Consider the following 19273-nt stretch of genomic DNA (forward strand, 5'->3'; position numbering starts at 1 on the left):
ATATCCACATAAAGGAACAACATGCCATACATCTGCAGCTGACAAAGAATCCTGTTCCATGTCATGTGTCTTAACAGTCTAATATGGAAAAAGTGTATATAAGGTTATACCTGGTGATAGCTGGTCGTGTGACTTTGTATTAGGTGTTTCACAATGGTGTATAGTATCGTTGGTCACTCAAGATAACACACCTATATTTACATGATGTCCACCATTCTTTAAAAACATAATTTAGAAAGACAACAATGAGCACTCAATCAACATACTGCAGGTTAATTCTTTGAAAGTTAATCCCTTGTTTTTACACAGGCACTGTACGACAGAATGTGTGTGTATTCAGTATATGTTAATAAATCTACATACATTAACACTGCCTTTTGACAAATCTGCTACGCCAGATAAAAGTAATTAATCAATCAATGTGTTATTGGCTAATCCTTTGATCGATGTCTGCTTTTTTTAAAACTCAGCTGATAATTCATGTAAAATGTAATACATTTACCACATCAGACCTTAATTTATAAAATTGGGTATTTACCCCAGACACGAGAAACCACTAATTATGCCTATTATAAATTCATTAACTGACCATCAAGACAATGATGACAAATAAACAGGTGTGTGTTTATACCGCCAAACACGGGTTACAGCAAGGGAGTAGTAATTGCATGCAATTTTAGTTGCCTAAAAAACTTAGGGGTCAACGCTGTTTTGAGGAACTTCATTGTGGCATAAGAAATATATATAAGCGTTTGCAGTGTACTGTTCATTCCTAATTACCTAAGTAAATTTTCAGATTTTTCTAGCAATGGCAAAGTGGGGTCGATTTAGTTTACAGATTCAAATAAATCAAATGTGTGTTTTTTAATATCCTAGGTCACTAGACATCACATTGTTACATGACTTGATTAAATATCAAGGTAAAAAAGACAGAAATAGGATCAAATTGGATGAGTCATCATACCTAACACACATCAGAAAATCTGAAAAAGCTTACACTGCCGGGATACTTTATTACAACCAGACAAGAACTCTGGGGTATATTTTCAAATAACGGCATCTACCGTTCTATTGTCTCATTGTTCAGTTGAAGACATTCTGCCAGAGTAGACAGCTGCTTAGTCCCCGTGTTCGTCACAGTTGAGGGAGCAGGGACAGACCTCATGACAGCTAGACGACATAATAAAATTGATGGCGCGAAACATGAATCCCCCTGGATCAGTGCCCCTTTAATTCCAAGTTCACATGTACTAGACTGAACTGATGGATTGCATTAACACATTATAGATTGGGCTATTTCTCATTACAATGTAGCATACATATTGTATTATATCAAATATACTATATATCATCATCAGTATATATACTAAAATTTTGGAAATAGAAATGCTTTCATACAGATGCAGAATTATTATCTGAAGAAAAGTTGCTTAAAGTCTGAGAAAACCATCAGAGATGTATGCAAAAGCAAGACACTTTATATAGCGAAAATATTACATATTAAGAAAGATGTTGAGGTGGTTACAGCTACTGACCTATCACCACCAATCCTTCAAAGCTTCTAAATTCTTGTAATACAAGATACATCCACCCAAAAATAACTTCCAGTCCCTGACCTTAATAAACACAACTTCTTAAAAGTGATCAGGTCTCAGGATTGTGCAATAATATTTCCCATTGAAATGAACAACAGAGCCATGTTTCAAACACAATCTTCACCATTGAAAGACTTGTTACCAACATACAAATTTCTTGTGAATTTTGTTCTGTCTCGTGACCTTAACTTTTGCATGACACATACCAGAGGCTAGGAAATATATTCTGTTAAAACAGATACATGAAGTTGGAGCACAAGAGCGGGATACACCTTTCTGACAATCTTGAAGGGTTTCTATATTTCTAATTGTCTTGAATGATTTTGCAATGGCATCTTGACCAGTTAGTTGCAAACTGAATAAAAATAAATTATTATATTGTGGCAGTATGCCCTGGTTAATCCACTGATAACAAATGACAGTTATGTCCATACTAGTCATGCCACAAACTGACTGACAAATGAAGAGTCTTTAACAGACAGACTGAAATTATAATATTATCACTTTTGAAAAGACAACAATGTGAGTATAAATAACCACATTATCATCATAACATATTCTAAGATGTTTTGCCAGAAGAACGAAGGCGCTGACAGTGCTGTGATAGAGAACACTTTTTGAGTAACTTCATAAAGGGTAGACGTCATGACACTGTTCAAAATTACCTCCCCCATAATCTAATGTATCCTTGGTAACAATGTTCCATCATTTATGTCAGTCAAGATAGAGCATCCTCACCAATTATTGATAGGAGAAATACTTTCTGGGTACTTGTAAAATAATTTAATATTAATCCCAGAAAAGAAATATGGCAGGATGATGCTAACCATCTGGCAAGCAGCAGGGTTACATACCTGAGCTTGGAACATAAAATACAGAGTTTACTTGTGACATATTTTCTGTAATCACTCGTACAGTGTAGTTTATTCTACATATATGTATCTAAAGGAACACTATAACAGATGTGTAACCAATAAATACACAAAAAACCATGTCATACCTTTAGAAGTATTCATTAAAAAGCATTCTTTCCATTTAGAATAAGCATCCATAACAATTAAGATAATTTTTCCTTGATAAATCTATGTGTACACGTTGCCATTGACATTCTCAGTCTTAACTTCTGGCTGAGGCTTACAGTCTTGTTATGCCAGAGTGTTCTTTGTGAAGCTGTTCAAGAATAGTCTTTTGCATTGTCTTATACACTGAACATGAAAAGGGATCTTGAATATTTTGGGGATGTTTTTCTAAGCTAAGACTCAGAACAAAATTTCACAGTCCATACTTTATTCTTCGGTATACACTTAATGAATGTCTTTGTCCACATTTACCTGTGAAGATCTGGGTTAGAATTGATCTTCAGTAACCCATGCTAGTCGTAAGAGGTGACTAACAGGATTGGGTGGTCAGGCTCGCTGACTTGGTTGACACATGTCATTGGTTCCCAATTGTGCTCATGCTGTTGATCACTTGATTGTCTGGTCCAGACTCGATTATTTACAGACCGATGCCATATAACTGGCATACTAGTGCATGTGGAAGACAGACTGCATATAACCCTTTTGGTTGTAATTACCACCTTTGTATTTTGTTTTCATTTGCTGTGGCACAAACTCAGGAGACCACACTCGTGACTGACCAAATTGTTTTATACGTAAAACAAATACCTTGCAATAGCTATTAATTGTTCCAAAGAGCTATTATTTTTTAAAATATTTAGGAAAAACTGCAACTAAGATATCAGATCATTGCACCAAAATTCTTGACAGTTTATCATTGGGAACATTGTTAACTGAATCACCGATAGATTAGTGGAAACAAACAGTTGATTGCTAGTTTCCCGTTTAGTTATGTCATCTACACAGAGTAATAATAACTGAAATGGTAAATCATCATATATAGTGATCATTTCACTCAAACGTCACAAGATATCATGTAACAAAAACATGCCAATTTTGCTGTAGGTCCGTACTGTATAGTATCTCTTGGCCATTCTCAGATACTCCAGAGTGTGTTGCTCCAAGCAGCACAACCAGCACAGCGATGAACGTAAGTCAAATCAATCAAAATTATAACCCTTAATAATAATAATGAAAACACATGTACCACCTTACAATCATTCAAAACATCGTATTTATTGTGAAATCAACTGAGAACATGTAACTCTGTAACAAAATGGCACATTGATGGTATTCTCACCTTCTAAATGTTTTCTTTGTCTTCACACAATACTTGCAGAACAGGATAACACACACGACAATAAACAGCCCTCCAACAACACCGGCAACAAGGATTATGAGTGTGATGACCGGGGAAACCATAGACTCACCACGCCCCACGTAGGTCTGTTGAATGCAAAAGTATTTTGATATAGAACAAGATGAAATGTCTTCACAAAACAAAGCAAAACACAAACAATTTAAAACATAAGAAAAAAGATGCTTTCAGATGAAAAAACCCCATTATTTTTAACATTTTGTAAAAGCCACGAGGATATAAAGGGACCTACAATGAATCATGGCTTGACTGACTGGAATACTTTGACAGTTACAACTAGAAAGGGACACAATGCTACCAATTACATGTATCAAACGTTTTGTTTTTGAGAGGGTCCTTCTCCCCCCTATTATTAAATGGACAATTTCAAAGATGAAAATTAGTGTTAGTGTTTCACCCATGACTTATTTGAAGGGTAAAATGTTGTAATATAATGTTATATGTGCCATCATTTAATCTTAGACTGCCATCAGAGCAGTCTTAAACCTGGTGCAATGTTATCATGCTCATGCTGTGCAGTGTGTACCACATTCAGTTTACTGTGGTTACAATGTACAGGTAAGCTAGCTCGTCAGGGGATGAAGGAGTAAGGATATACTCCAAAACGTTGTGTTCCTCATAACAAAGATATTGACATCCGTAAAAATCTCTTCCTTATGTGTATCACTTCCAAAAGCCTTTCTAAGACATGATTATTTGTCTCCTAGAATATGAAAATTGATCTAACAAAACTGTATATGACTGTGACTAGAGCATCAATGTTTCTACATACTGTTAATGACTGACAGTGGTATGAAGGGAAGGCACTCTCATCTCGTCAACATACATCAGGTCATGGGCACTCTGCTGTAACAGGTTGATTGCTGACAAGCTCCTGATTATATGCTCCTAATGATTCTTCCAAATATATGTGGCCCCAAAAATAAGGGAACCCCAACACTGATATTTTCTGACTTGATATGACAGTGTGAGTTACGTCTCAACTGTTCTAAAACCAAGCTCCAAGCCCAGAGCATTTAAACACACTGACTATTGTCTTCCTAAATGCTTTCAAATCATGAGTGCATGTGCACTGCATGCATGGAAGGCTACTTAAAGCATGATACACTGGTGCGTGTCACCACACACAAAATGCCACCGCGACAGTATTTAACACTACATTCTGCTTGACTAGAAAGTGTCCCCATGAATTGTTAAATATATCAGTTTAGAAAGGTAGTTAATAAATATTACAAGGCAAGATGTTCATGAATAATCTGTACCCTAACCCCCTTTCATCTATTCGAAATTGTCATGCATCACAGAAAAAGTTGTTTATCAAACTATCATCATTATAAACATGATTGTTGACAATTGGTGTGGTGGGGTGTACCGCAGCAGCGGAAATAGACAGGTGCGGAGGGGAGCGTCTCAAATCTATTCTGAATGATCTGTGACTTCGTCATCAGTGGCATCACAGTCAGAGCTGAGGGGAAATAACAAGCGGTGCGACAGTTGCCTGTTGGAGACCATCATAGACCAGTAACCTGCTTCAATTTCATTGACAACCTTAGTTACACAGTGTTGCCACATGTCAACAGTGATTTTACCCAGCGAGTCGGTCACCAAGGCCTCAACGTCACGTAATTTAAACGTGGTATTTGATCTTGCAACGTCACCTTTTAGAATACCCCATATCATCTCGATTGAATTTAGGTCTCAATGATATGGTGGTAGCCGCAATATTTCAGGACCTTTACTCTTAATGTAAGTGTCTACTTTGTATACAGGGTCTTCTTGTGGGTTTTGATGATTTTGTACAGCTGAGGCTTCGTCACTTTCAACAATCCTGAATGGCTTACGTGCTATCCAAATTGAATATTATTCCTCGATAACTGCAGAAAAGACTTGTCACTTAGAACTACTTAAAAAACGAATTCCCGTGAACTTTGTGCCTCAGTGCAGCTTGAGACAATGTCTGGACATGGGGAACTCCCATACAACCAAGGTTCATAAAGACACAAGGTTATGAATTGTAAAAAAAGCAGTTACAAATATTGTTGAAATACAAATATTGCAGTAAGAGATCATGGAACAATATAGTTCTGCCCTCAACTAAACAGCATTCATTTTAGTTGTTCTACCTAACCTCAATCAGGTTAATTATATGTATGTGTACATCTGGAAACAATATATAAGTGGGATCTGTAATATATATTTCATGGAAAAAGACAGGATTCTTTGAAATGACAAATTTATGTGGAGGCTTATGATCTTGGCCTTGCTTACCTTTATAAAGGACTGACATTATGGTAATATATACCTGAAAACTTGTGTCATATAAATCTTCCACAGATAAAGGACTGACATTATAGTAATATATACCTGAAAACTTGTGTCATATAAATCTTCCACAGATAAAGGACTGACATTATGGTAATATATACCTGAAAACTCGTGTCATATAAATCTTCCACAGATAAAGGACTGACATTATGGTAATATATACCTGAAAACTCATGTCACATAAATCTTCCACAGATAAAGGACTGACATTATGGTAATATATACCTGAAAACTCATGTCATATAAATCTTCCACAGATAAAGGACTGACATTATGGTAACATATTCTTTAAAAAAAGTAGGGGAACTTCATTTTTAATTTACGATTTAAACAATTGGGGAGATATTGATATACTCATGCCAATAATGGTTGTCCCCTCCCCCCCCCCTCTCCAATTAAAAAAATTGAAGGGGGTGACAACCATTATTGGCATGAGTATATATTGGAGTCAATCAATGTTGATATGACAATAATGAATGTTTTGAGAGTGCATCACCACTTTCACTTCCTTATGACCATAGTTGTTTGTACAGTAATTGCTCCAGAAAAATGATTGGTGTATGACGTGAAATTTGCATGTGTATGGTTTTCATTTAAAAAAAAAAAAAAAATCGTTTGGAAACAAACACTAACCACTGTTTGATGCAAGATGATTGTCAAAATTAATGGTCTACAGTTATTTATTGATCTTCTTGAAAACCGTCAAAAACAAGAATGACACCCCATGCACGTGTATGGGGCTGTTGTGTTGTGCATATGCATCCCAGGCATTGTGTTTAGGGGTGGTGATAAAGAGAAATGGTGGTGTATTCATATGATGTCTGTCTGAAGTTAGTTAACACTTATCTAAATTGAAAGTTCAAATTCCCCTACTTGTTTTTAAGAGTATATTTACTTGAAACCTCATGTCACAAGAGTCTTCCACTTCATCAATAACGGATCAAGGCTCTCTCATGTTACAGGATATTACACATACTTTCAATAACTGATTTAAGTCATGGTTCTCCCAGTCACTATTTCAAATTGTTAGTTCTCCGGTGCTATCTGAAATGTGAAAATACCTACTTCAGTATGCACTGACTATTAATGGGCCAGCTCCTCTCAATGATATTTGTACTGATATAAATGTCTAACAAAGGTATTGTGCACTGTAGTCAGCTTGGAATCGTAAGATAAAAACTGAAGATTATTTTGCCTTGGAAAACAGTACTATGGAAATAGAAATACTATTAATGGATTATTTATATGACATTGATTTGATTGAGGTCCTTGACTTCTCAGTTACAGGTACAGTGAAGTGCACTAAGTATTGCAATAATAACATTTGCAGATATGAAATGGACTTTGCTGAAAACAAATCACTCGTTATAAACCATTAGACATTTTTCACTTGACACCGCTTTGATGATGCCACACCCTGTGTTTACACTGGTCATGTGTGTAACCGACCATGGCATGCTCAGCAAAGAATTGACAGGTGAACCAAAACAATTACTTTTTCAGCTACACCAAAATGGTTGATTCTAATACGTCGGTGATGTCGCCATGTTTGTGGCAATACTTTTGGCTTGTCACTGAATCTCTTGATGAAACTTGAATTGACAGGTCTGTCAGGCTGTACAGTGTCAGGTTGTAGTTGTACACTGTCAGGTTGTAGTTGAACACTGTCAGGTTGTAAACTGTCAGGTTGTACACTGTCAGGCTGTACACTGTCAGGTTGTAGTTGTACACTGTCAGGCTGTACACTGTCAGGTTGTACACTGTCAGGCTGTACACTTTCAGGTTGTACTTGTACACTTGTCAGGTTGTAGTTGTACACTGTCAGGTTGTACACTGTCAGGTTGTAGTTGTACACTGTCAGGCTGTACACTGTCAGGTTGTACACTATCAGGTTGTAGTTGTACACTGTCAGGCTGTACACTGTCAGGTGTAGGTGTACAGTCAGGTTGTACACTGTCAGGTTGTACACTGTCAGGTTGTAGTTGTACACTGTCAGGTTGTACACTGTCAGGTTGTACACTGTCAGGTTGTAGTTGTACACTGTCAGGGTGTACACTGTCAGGTTGTACACTGTCAGGCTGTACACTGTCAGTCTGTACACTGTCAGCTTGTATACTGTCAGGCTGTACACTGTCAGGTTGTACACTGTCAGGCTGTTCGCTGTCAGGCTGTACACTGTCAGGTTGTACACTGTCAGGTTGTAGTTGTACACTGTCAGGTTGTACACTGTCAGGCTGTCTGCTGTCAGGCTGTACACTGTCAGGCTGTACACTGTCAGGTTGTAGTTGTACACTGTCAGGCTGTACACTGTCAGGTTGTACACTGTCAGGTTGTAGTTGTACACTGTCAGGCTGTACACTGTCAGGTTGTAGTTGTACACTGTCAGGTTGTACACTGTCAGGCTGTACACTGTCAGGTTGTACACTGTCAGGCTGTACACTGTCAGGTTGTAGTTGTACACTGTCAGGTTGTACACTGTCAGGCTGTCTGCTGTCAGGCTGTACACTGTCAGGCTGTACACTGTCAGGTTGTACACTGTCAGGTTGTAGTTGTACACTGTCAGGCTGTACACTGTCAGGTTGTAGTTGTACAATGTCAGGTTGTACACTGTCAGGCTGTACACTGTCAGGTTGTACACTGTCAGGCTGTACACTGTCAGGTTGTACACTGTCAGGCTGTACACAGTCAGGCTGTACACTGTCAGGTTGTACACTGTCAGGCTGTACACTGTCAGGCTGTACACTGTCAGGTTGTAGTTGTACACTGTCAGGCTGTACACTTTCAGGTTGTAGTTGTACACTGTCAGGTTGTACACTGTCAGGTTGTAGTTGTACACTGTCAGGTTGTACACTGTCAGTAAGGAGCACATCTTCTTGGGCGGCATATATATCCAACTTAAAATATCTTTGTTAGATAAGGATTGTTTTTATTTTTTGTGTGTATTTATTAATTGATGTGATAACAAAGTCACACTGTTCTGCTACACAATTTCATGCAATTTGTGATTGTTCTCTTTCAATGAATGCAGGGAATGAAAAACAATTTCAGTCCAGGATTTGGAGTGAAGGAAGTTCTGAATACATAGATTTTCATGATGATAAATTGATTAGCATATTTCAGACAATATATTTGGTGTGGTAATAATATTTATCCGGATCAGTCATAGTCTGCTTTAGACAGATTTCACTTCAAGATTGTTACAAATTAAACTAAAAAGCAGTACTCAGTAAGACACCAGTGACTGAAGCAGTACAAAGGACATTTTGTAGCATGTTCACACAAACTTGACACTAGGTCATTGTGGAGTCATTATGTAAGCACCCCTGATCCCATCAGTGCACCATGACCTCCTCTCCATGCTAGGGGATCAACGGTCAGCTGCACATGCAGGCCAATCCATTCTATGTAGGTCTGGTTGTCTGATATAGGCATTGACCACATTTCCTCAGTGTGGACAAGCTTGATTGCCCCTTTGTTGCGACACAGTTATTATGAATAACACCATTATTGGGACCAATACTGAGACTCCAGACAACAATGTGTAGCTGTGTCCTTGCAATAGCTGCAATGCCTTCCCAGGCCATTACTGAACCAGCACCATATTGATTATACACCACAAGAGCAGCGTCCTGAAAAATGTTCATGGCACCGTCTGTAAACACGCCTACGGTCATCGAGGAAGAATAAATTGAATCTGCTTGTAATCGCGATGAAAACTGATGACCACCCTTCCTGACGGTGTGTTAACCTTTTAGACCAACATGTATATTATATGACATAGTGTCAATGGCGGTAAACTTCCAAGGAAACCTTTTAAAATCTTCTTCATACACAATGTCAGTTAGAAATTCACAAGTATCTTACAATCACTGACACAAGCTATATTCCTACAAAATGATATGCAAAGACGATATTGATATGCACACATGAAAGACCTTAGCAAAAATTATACTTGAAGCATAAAGGTTATTTGGTACCAAATTAATAATGTTTATTTTGGGAATCATCAAATGAAGCAATGACACAAAGCATCACTAAAACAACACAGACAGGTAACACCACACGTGAAACATCATGGAGTGGTCTCTAAAACAACACAGACAGGTAACACCACATGTAAACATCATGGAGTGGTCTCTAAAACAACACAGACAGGTAACAACACGTGAAACATCATGAAGTGGTCTATCAAACAACACAGACAGGTAACACCACACGTGAAACATCATGGAGTGGTCTATCAAACAACACAGAAAGGTAACACCACACGTGAAACATCATGGAGTGGTCTATAAAACAACACAGACAGGTAACACCACACGTGAAACATCATGAAGTGGTCTATCAAACAACACAGACAGGTAACACCACACATGAAACATCATGAAGTGGTCTATCAAACAACACAGAAAGGTAACACCACACGTGAAACATCATGAAGTGGTCTATCAAACAACACAGACAGGTAACACCACACGTGAAACATCATGAAGTGGTCTATCAAACAACACAGAAAGGTAACACCACATGTGAAACATCATGGAGTGGTCTATAAAACAACACAGACAGGTAACACCACACGTGAAACATCACGGAGTGGTCTCTAAAAAACACAGAAAGGTAACACCACACGTGAAACATCATGAAGTGGTCTAGAAAACAACACAGACAGGTAACACCACACGTGAAACATCATGGAGTGGTCTATCAAACAACACAGAAAGGTAACACCACACATGAAACATCATGGAGTGGTCTCTAAAACAACACAGAAAGGTAACACCACACGTGCAACATCATGAAGTGGTCTATCAAACAACGCCGACAGGTAACACCACACGTGAAACATCATGGAGTGGTCTCTAAAACAACACAGAAAGGTAACACCACACGTGAAACATCATGGAGTGGTCTCTAAAACAACACAGACAGGTAACACCACATGTGAAACATCATGAAGTGGTCTCTAAAACAACACAGACAGGTAACACCACACGTGAAACATCATGGAGTGGTCTATAAAACAACACAGACAGGTAACACCACACGTGAAACATCATGAAGTGGTCTATAAAACAACACAGACAGGTAACACCACACGTGAAACATCATGAAGTGGTCTATAAAACAACACAGAAAGGTAACACCACACGTGAAACATCATGGAGTGGTCTCTAAAACAACACAGACAGGTAACACCACACATGAAACATCATGGAGTGGTCTATAAAACAACACAGACAGGTAACACCACACGTGAAACATCATGGAGTGGTCTATAAAACAACACAGACAGGTAACACCACATGTGAAACATCATGAAGTGGTCTATAAAACAACACAGACAGGTAACACCACACGTGAAACATCATGAAGTGGTCTATAAAACAACACAGACAGGTAACACCACACGTGAAACATCATGAAGTGGTCTATAAAACAACACAGACAGGTAACACCACACGTGAAACATCATGGAGTGGTCTATAAAACAACACAGACAAGTAACACCACACGTGAAACATCATGAAGTGGTCTATAAAACAACACAGACAGGTAACACCACACGTGAAACATCATGAAGTGGTCTATAAAACAACACAGAACGGTAACACCACACGTGAAACATCATGGAGTGGTCTATAAAACAACACAGACAGGTAACACCACACGTGAAACATCATGAAGTGGTCTATCAAACAACACAGAAAGGTAACACCACACATGAAACATCATGGAGTGGTCTATCAGACAACACAGACAGGTAACACCACACGTGAAACATCATGGAGTGGTCTATCAAACAACACAGAAAGGTAACACCACACATGAAACATCATGAAGTGGTCTATAAAACAACACAGACAGGTAACACCACACGTGAAACATCATGAAGTGGTCTATAAAACAACACAGAACGGTAACACCACACGTGAAACATCATGGAGTGGTCTATAAAACAACACAGACAGGTAACACCACACGTGAAACATCATGAAGTGGTCTATCAAACAACACAGAAAGGTAACACCACACATGAAACATCATGGAGTGGTCTCTAAAACAACACAGACAGGTAACACCACACGTGAAACATCATGGAATGGTCTCTAAAATAACACAGACAGGTAACACCACACATGAAACATCATGGAGTGGTCTATAAAACAACACAGACAGGTAACACCACACGTGAAACATCATGAAGTGGTCTATAAAACAACACAGACAGGTAACACCACACGTGAAACATCATGGAGTGGTCTATAAAACAACACAGACAGGTAACACCACACATGAAACATCATGGAATGGTCTATAAAACAACACAGACAGGTAACACCACACATGAAACATCATGGAGTGGTCTATAAAACAACACAGAAAGGTAACACCACACATGAAACATCATGGAGTGGTCTATAAAACAACACAGACAGGTAACACCACACATGAAACATCATGGAGTGGTCTATAAAACAACACAGACAGGTAACACCACACGTGAAACATCATGGAGTGGTCTATAAAACAACACAGACAGGTAACACCACACATGAAACATCATGGAGTGGTCTATAAAACAACACAGACAGGTAACACCACACATGAAACATCATGGAGTGGTCTATAAAACAACACAAACAGGTAACACCACACGTGAAACATCATGGAGTGGTCTATAAAACAACACAGACAGGTAACACCACACATGAAACATCATGGAGTGGTCTATAAGAGCAGTTCTAAAATGTTGTCTGCTACCAACTGTATAACTGCAAAGTCAGATGACAACTGACTGCAGCATAAGGGAACAATGTCAGATGACTGGAAACAGGAAACTTGCAGTTGGCTGCAGTGGCTGTATTCAGTGTGTCCCAGAGCACAATCCCTCCAGGAAATGATCACAGCATGATAAGAATAACACTGACCGGACTGACCTGTATAGCTTCATCGTTTGCAAGAACTGTGTTCAACAGTGTCACCAACAACATCAATTCCAGGATTGGGAAGGATATATGTTCAGTCACTGCTGTTTGAAGCAGGTCTAAGGTGCAGGTGTTGTTTCCATGCAGGAAAAACTGCTGGTCAGTGGTGACAAGCAAGCACTGTATTGCCACTTTTTTGTTTTATGTGTTTTTGTGCAAAGCAATTTGGTAAGAAAAAATATACTGAAGAAGTTTGATATCTATCTGTACATTGCAATCTATGAGTAATGTTTTTCACACCCAAAAATACCATGGTACAAAGATGGTGGTTGTCTCATGTCTTGTACTCGATGTTTCAGGTTTCAAGTGTGTTGTCAACATGCATTTGAAAGTCATTCGATTGATTTGATGTCATTTGACATTGTTGCATTTCATAAATTAAACGACCGCCTCCGTGGTGTTGTGGTTAGAGCGTCTGCCACATTATACCAAAAGACGTTAAAATATGGTATTTGTGGGTCCCTGTCTGGCGCTCGGCATTAATGGGTACAACAAGGACTGGTCAGCTCGGAGTCAGTATAATGTGTCTGAGTGGGGTATTCATGCTTCACTGCGGCATGGTATCTCAGTGGGCTAGCACTAGTATAAAACCAGCTTCTGTCTGGGCTAGTACAAGCAGCCGCACATACACATACACACGCATGTATGTCATCATATGAGCAAAATATTCTCAAGCACGACGTTAAACCCAATTTCACCTCACCTCATAAAATTAAACTGTTCCTAAAATGTTTTTTGTAAACAAAGACCAATGCATATCATTTTCTTATTCATACTCTCTACTTTCTACAAACAATGAGCCTCGCCTTGATCTCGACCCCAAGCCAGCTGACACAGTGAAAACATCAATACCTGACAGTAGAAAGCCAGCAGTAAGAACAGAAGGGATTGTCTCTCATTATTGAACACACCTTCAGTATAACAGTTAGAATTCCTTCAAATAATTACATCTACTATGTTATAGCAAAAAATACCACAGTTTGGCAGTTATCACACTGAAACATGTTTAGGCTTCCAATGAATGCTGTTCTTCACTGTCAATAACTGAAAAGTCAACTGGAACATGGAAAAAACATCACTTCATTCCTCAATGTTCAAAGATAGACAAAGAATTTTTTTTGACCACTGGTCAATGAGAGCTTGCAAAGTCCATCCATTGAATTGTCCATCCAGGACATGAATGGAGAAGGAGTGGGGTCAAAACTTGGTCCCAATACTGTATGGTAGTAAGATTACCCTATTATTTGATGTCCCCTCTCCTGCGTCATACCCATACACTGCCATCAACAAAGCACAATGTGAAGCCGACTTGTAACTGAAGACATTCCTGTTCCACTTCCCTGTTTGTTTAATCTGCCTGCTTTGTTGAATCTGACATGTCTGTAGACCCATTATTAATGTTGAGCATGATGAAACATCTCATGAGAGAGGTCCCATGTTTGGTTGTCTAGTTCAGATACCTGCAGTTAATTCCTGATGGTCTGTGCTGACATTATGCCTCCGAACAACTGTCTGCTAGTGGAGGTTGCAGTCACAAATCTGATGCCAAGATGATGTAACCAGATTTGTATGTCATCTTGGTGTGACATCATACACGGTGCCCCAAGGCTTAAGCGATCTGAAATTGTGCCTTTCTGTTGCACATGGGTCCTCAGACTGTGTATTATTTGATGACTACAGCCCTAGGCTCATGCAACTGCTGCACAGGATTGTCCAGCACTGAACATACCCAGGGCAAATTCATGTTGCTGATTTGTGAGTTGTGGCATACTTGTTGCTGATTAAACTTCAACAGCGGTGCATTTTCTGTTTAGCAATGTCTGCTTACCAATGTATGTGTGACTGTTGAGGTTATTGTTGTTGTGATGTGTGATTTTTCTAAAAAAAATTGGTTGACAAGACCATGTTCAAACTTCATTGCTGTGTGTAAGTCACAAGACAGAAACTAAAAATAATTATCCCTTCACAATTATTACCAATCATGAGGGTGTCAAGTTTCTAATTCTGTTAAGCATATGTGGTTTGAAGAAGAAATCCTGTAATCTGAGAGTTTTCATTAAAAGTGTTGTAGGCATTGAACCTTCATCTGCAAACGTCTGCTCTGAGTGTCGATTTACTCCACCCAGTCCTCCCTATTCACGACACTGCTGATGGAGCTATGGGTGTTCACACGTTTGGGATACATTGGGATTCACTTTTAGATGCTTGGAATAATTCATCAGCAGAATTGTCTTGAAAAATATGATCTAAACTCTCTTCTTAGAAGAAAAAACTTCCATACCTAATTGTTATCCCAAATATAACATATGTTACATTACACAACTTTCTAAAAATGGCATTGTGTATTCATAGCTTTCGGCTGTGTGAGTCGTGCCTATTTACACTTGTCAGAGGTTTACACAAACCTAGACAACCAGTCGTCTGACTTCCATTTTCGTGGCTGGGTGAGTTAGATAGCTGACTTTTGCAAGTGTGGGTTCGAATCCCGAAAGCGACTCAACCCATCAAAGGTACTAAAATCTGTGTAACAAGAGTAAATTGAAAGGAAAAAGTTTCAGAAGTAAAGCAAGGATGTGGAACAACCTCAAGTCAATACCCATTCAGGTAAAAAGTCTCTCAAATTTGATTGTTTGACCACCAAACCTGCTTGTCTCTTTCTTGAGGAAGGAAAAGTGTCTGTGCTCAGTCGTTCTTTGGCTTCCATTGTTGCTATTTACATCTGCTATCCAGGTATGGAAGAAAACACTGAATGTCCTTGAAGATATATCTGCTTTACGAGAAACAGCGACATGGGTTTTTGGAGCACCCAAGCATAGCAGAGATGACCTTATCAAATCTTTCCACATTAACCGTCTGGAAATGAGAGCTATTTACCTTGCGATCAAGGCATGGAGTCATCTTTTATACCTCTCATCAGTGCAGGTGGCGACGGACAGCACCTCAGTTGTAGCATACATACAGATGCAAGGGGATGGAAGGCTGAAGAATTTACAGAAGGAGACCAGACTTTTGTTAGGATTGGCAGACTTGATCAGCTGCAGATTGGAAAGCCTGTAACATACCAGGAAAATTCAACATCAACCAGGGACACTCCTAATCTTGACCTATTTGACACTTGTCTAAACAACAACCTGTCAGTTTACATCAGTCAAGTACAGGACCCACTTAGCAATGAGCTGATGTTCACGTAAACATTCCCCCAGACTTTGACCAAGTATTGAAAAAGACAGGGGACATCATCCTTACAGCTCCTGTTTGGGTGAACAGACCATGGTAGTCAATGATGTGGAAGCACCTTTCAAGCTAACAGAGCATCAGAATCTACAGTACCGGCCAAGAACAGACAACTCTTACAGCAGTCTCCACCTACAGGTCTGCAACCTAATCTTGAACCAGATGCAAGTATCAGATTTCTCCAAATCTGCCTCTGCAGCAGTAACACACAATTATAAACCTCCTCATCAGCCACACACAATTCAAAACCCAACATGTTCTGTCGGTGGTATGGAGAGAGACAACTAGGAGAAGTGTTGTGGATTTCTTGCTCCATTTCAGACAAGAAATGCAGGTCTATCATGGTACTGTTGAAGGATACAGTTCAGCCTTAGGCACAATGCTTTTTAGCATGATGGTCCATCCACAGGCACTCACCCAGTAATTGATGAGCTGATGAAATCTTTCTGAGGATATGAAGGTACCACATACCTTTCAATCTCTCCATTGTGTTGTTGGCCCTTATAGAACCAGTCTATGAGCTGCTTACAACAGATACACTTTTCCAGCATTGTCACTGGGCCAGAGTACTGAATGTTCATACTATTCAGGTCACTGGTTACCAGCTGGGCATATGACATCTGGCTTGATCAACGGTTTGGCAGGACTGATGCCAGCTGAAGTGTCGGCAAAGCTGAAGATGACACTAGAGAACTGAAAGTGATGTCAAAGAATGAAGTGATGTCATCCGAATCTGTGGTCATCAACACAGAAAGGATAAGTTCACTCCTGTAAGTGATCCCAACACCAGATATGACATCTCTACTAGACGTGACATCATTCAGACTGGAAATGACATCAATAAATACAACAGGGTTTTCTGTGTAAAATATCAGGTATTGTGCACTACTTGGCCACTTTTTTATATGTCCATAATCTGAGCTGTCAATTATCTGGACGGTGCTAGGTAACAGATACCTCCTTCACTCTGGTTCTGACTGTGGTGTAATAGCACAGAGATATTCTAAAGATGTATTATGACAATAGGTATCATTGTGTGTAATTCTCAGAATGCTACAGGTTTCACATCATACACTTATATACATCTGATAGAAATTAACGACAGCAATAAAGCGTATGCATGAAATGGATTTACAACAACAACAATGGATATTGGTGATTAATGTAGTAGTGAGTGAGTTGGGTTTTAAGCCGCTTTTAGCAATATTCCAGCAATATCATGGCGGACACCAGGAATGGGCTTCACACATTGTACCCATGTGGAGAATCGAACCCGGGTCTTCGGCGTGACGGGCAAACGCTTTAACCACCGCACCGGATTAATGTAGTTAAAACAAGAGGAAGCCATATATTTGTGATGGGGTACAAAATATACATAGCTGATAAGATTAATTAGAGATGACAGCTGAAGTGCTTGTTTGTTTTATCAATTCACTGAAAGCAGATGGGATGACATATCCTTGATCTATGTTGATTGAGGGCTTGTGTCAACAAAACTTTATAAGAAACATGCACTGATGGCAGTTGGTAAAATATTCAAGCTAATATATAATACAAATGCTTCAAATTTATACCATGTATACAAGATTTCAACAAACTGAAACACATTCCTTCCACGCAGCACGTTAAAGTTAACTATGTTGTAACATGACAGGATATGTTTATGTATGGGACAGTTTGATGTGCCAGTGTTTCCAGCTACCAGATACCCCCTGGGCATTTATAATAACAAGATGGGATAATAACAGGAGTTACTATGTCAACATGATATTTTCCTTGTTACATGCTCTTGATAATGTCTATGAGTGTGTTGTGTGAATCCTGTTGTTCACAACAGTATTTCACCAAATGTGTGCCCTCTTCACAAGAAAATATAGTAGTTACCCAATAAGTCACAATATATTTAACATTTTTTTACCTCATCTCTGTTCAACTAGTTTGTACCCATAAATCATATATATATTTCAACCTGTACTTCTTGTCCTATTTTTCCCCTTCTCCATTCAGTCAGTTTAACCCAAAGAATCCATAATACAAGAAGCAATAGGTCTGACGCAAATGTCATAAAAACAGTCAATATTGTCTTTCATTTTACATACAATCACTGTGAAATTAGACAGTGTATTTGGTGATGAGAAATGTGATCAGGTGATCATACACATATGTGTTTTCATTTTACAGGGAAATATGGGGTGGTATCTGTTTGTTGTGCAGCCATTTTTGAAATTTGGGTTATATTCAGAATGAGAATGAGAAAAAATGTGATCATTGTGAAAGCTAGATGTAGCGATGACAGTGATGGAAGTGATGGACATGAAGCTCATCATCAATCATCATCATCATACATGTCGGAAACTCATGGGAATTCTAATACAAAGAAAACATTGGTTAGAAAAACAGTGTACCTGGAACAAACATTTCAATTTGTATTGAAAGGATATTGGCTCATGTCAAATATTCAAAGTAGAATTTTACCACATTAGTATCAACCATTTATTAATCATAATGATAATCACCAAACATATTACATTATATTATAAACATTTTCTTTTATTGTGAACATTACATTCAAATCTCAAGTTTAACCTACCGGTAAGTAACCTAACCCACAGTTGCTGGTACATTTTATGAACTTCCCCGCTCTATTATATACTTAAACGCATGTGTTGCTTTCAAATCGTATCGCAATGCATGCCTATGTTAAGGGATAATCAGACATACATTGGTTGAGATATGTTTACAATGACATATATTTCATTGTTTAAGACTATGACAGTTGTGCAACAAGGATGGCATTAACTTTAATAAAGCTGATCCCACCACGTGGATACAAAACAAGCGTATTTGAGCAGG

General features: G+C 38.7%; 1 protein-coding gene across 2 annotated transcripts in view; it reads right to left on the reverse strand.

Moving 5' to 3' along the window:
• LOC124286329 overlaps positions 1-19273 on the reverse strand; it is a 78780-nt gene that overhangs the window by 36556 nt on the left and 22951 nt on the right. Inside the window, exons 2-3 of one of the 2 annotated variants that reach the window (XM_046722702.1) lie at positions 16061-16237; positions 3795-3940 (exon numbers count right to left, since the gene is read on the reverse strand). In XM_046722702.1, the coding sequence (XP_046578658.1) occupies positions 3795-3940; positions 16061-16084 (170 nt within the window). In that variant the 5' untranslated portion in view covers positions 16085-16237. The remainder of the gene's footprint in view (positions 1-3794; positions 3941-16060; positions 16238-19273) is intronic. The other variant, XM_046722697.1, reaches the window with a different exon arrangement.

Source organism: Haliotis rubra, unplaced genomic scaffold, assembly GCF_003918875.1.
Source record: "Haliotis rubra isolate DU_JTF1 unplaced genomic scaffold, ASM391887v1 Scf110, whole genome shotgun sequence".
NCBI classification, from domain to species: domain Eukaryota; kingdom Metazoa; phylum Mollusca; class Gastropoda; order Lepetellida; family Haliotidae; genus Haliotis; species Haliotis rubra.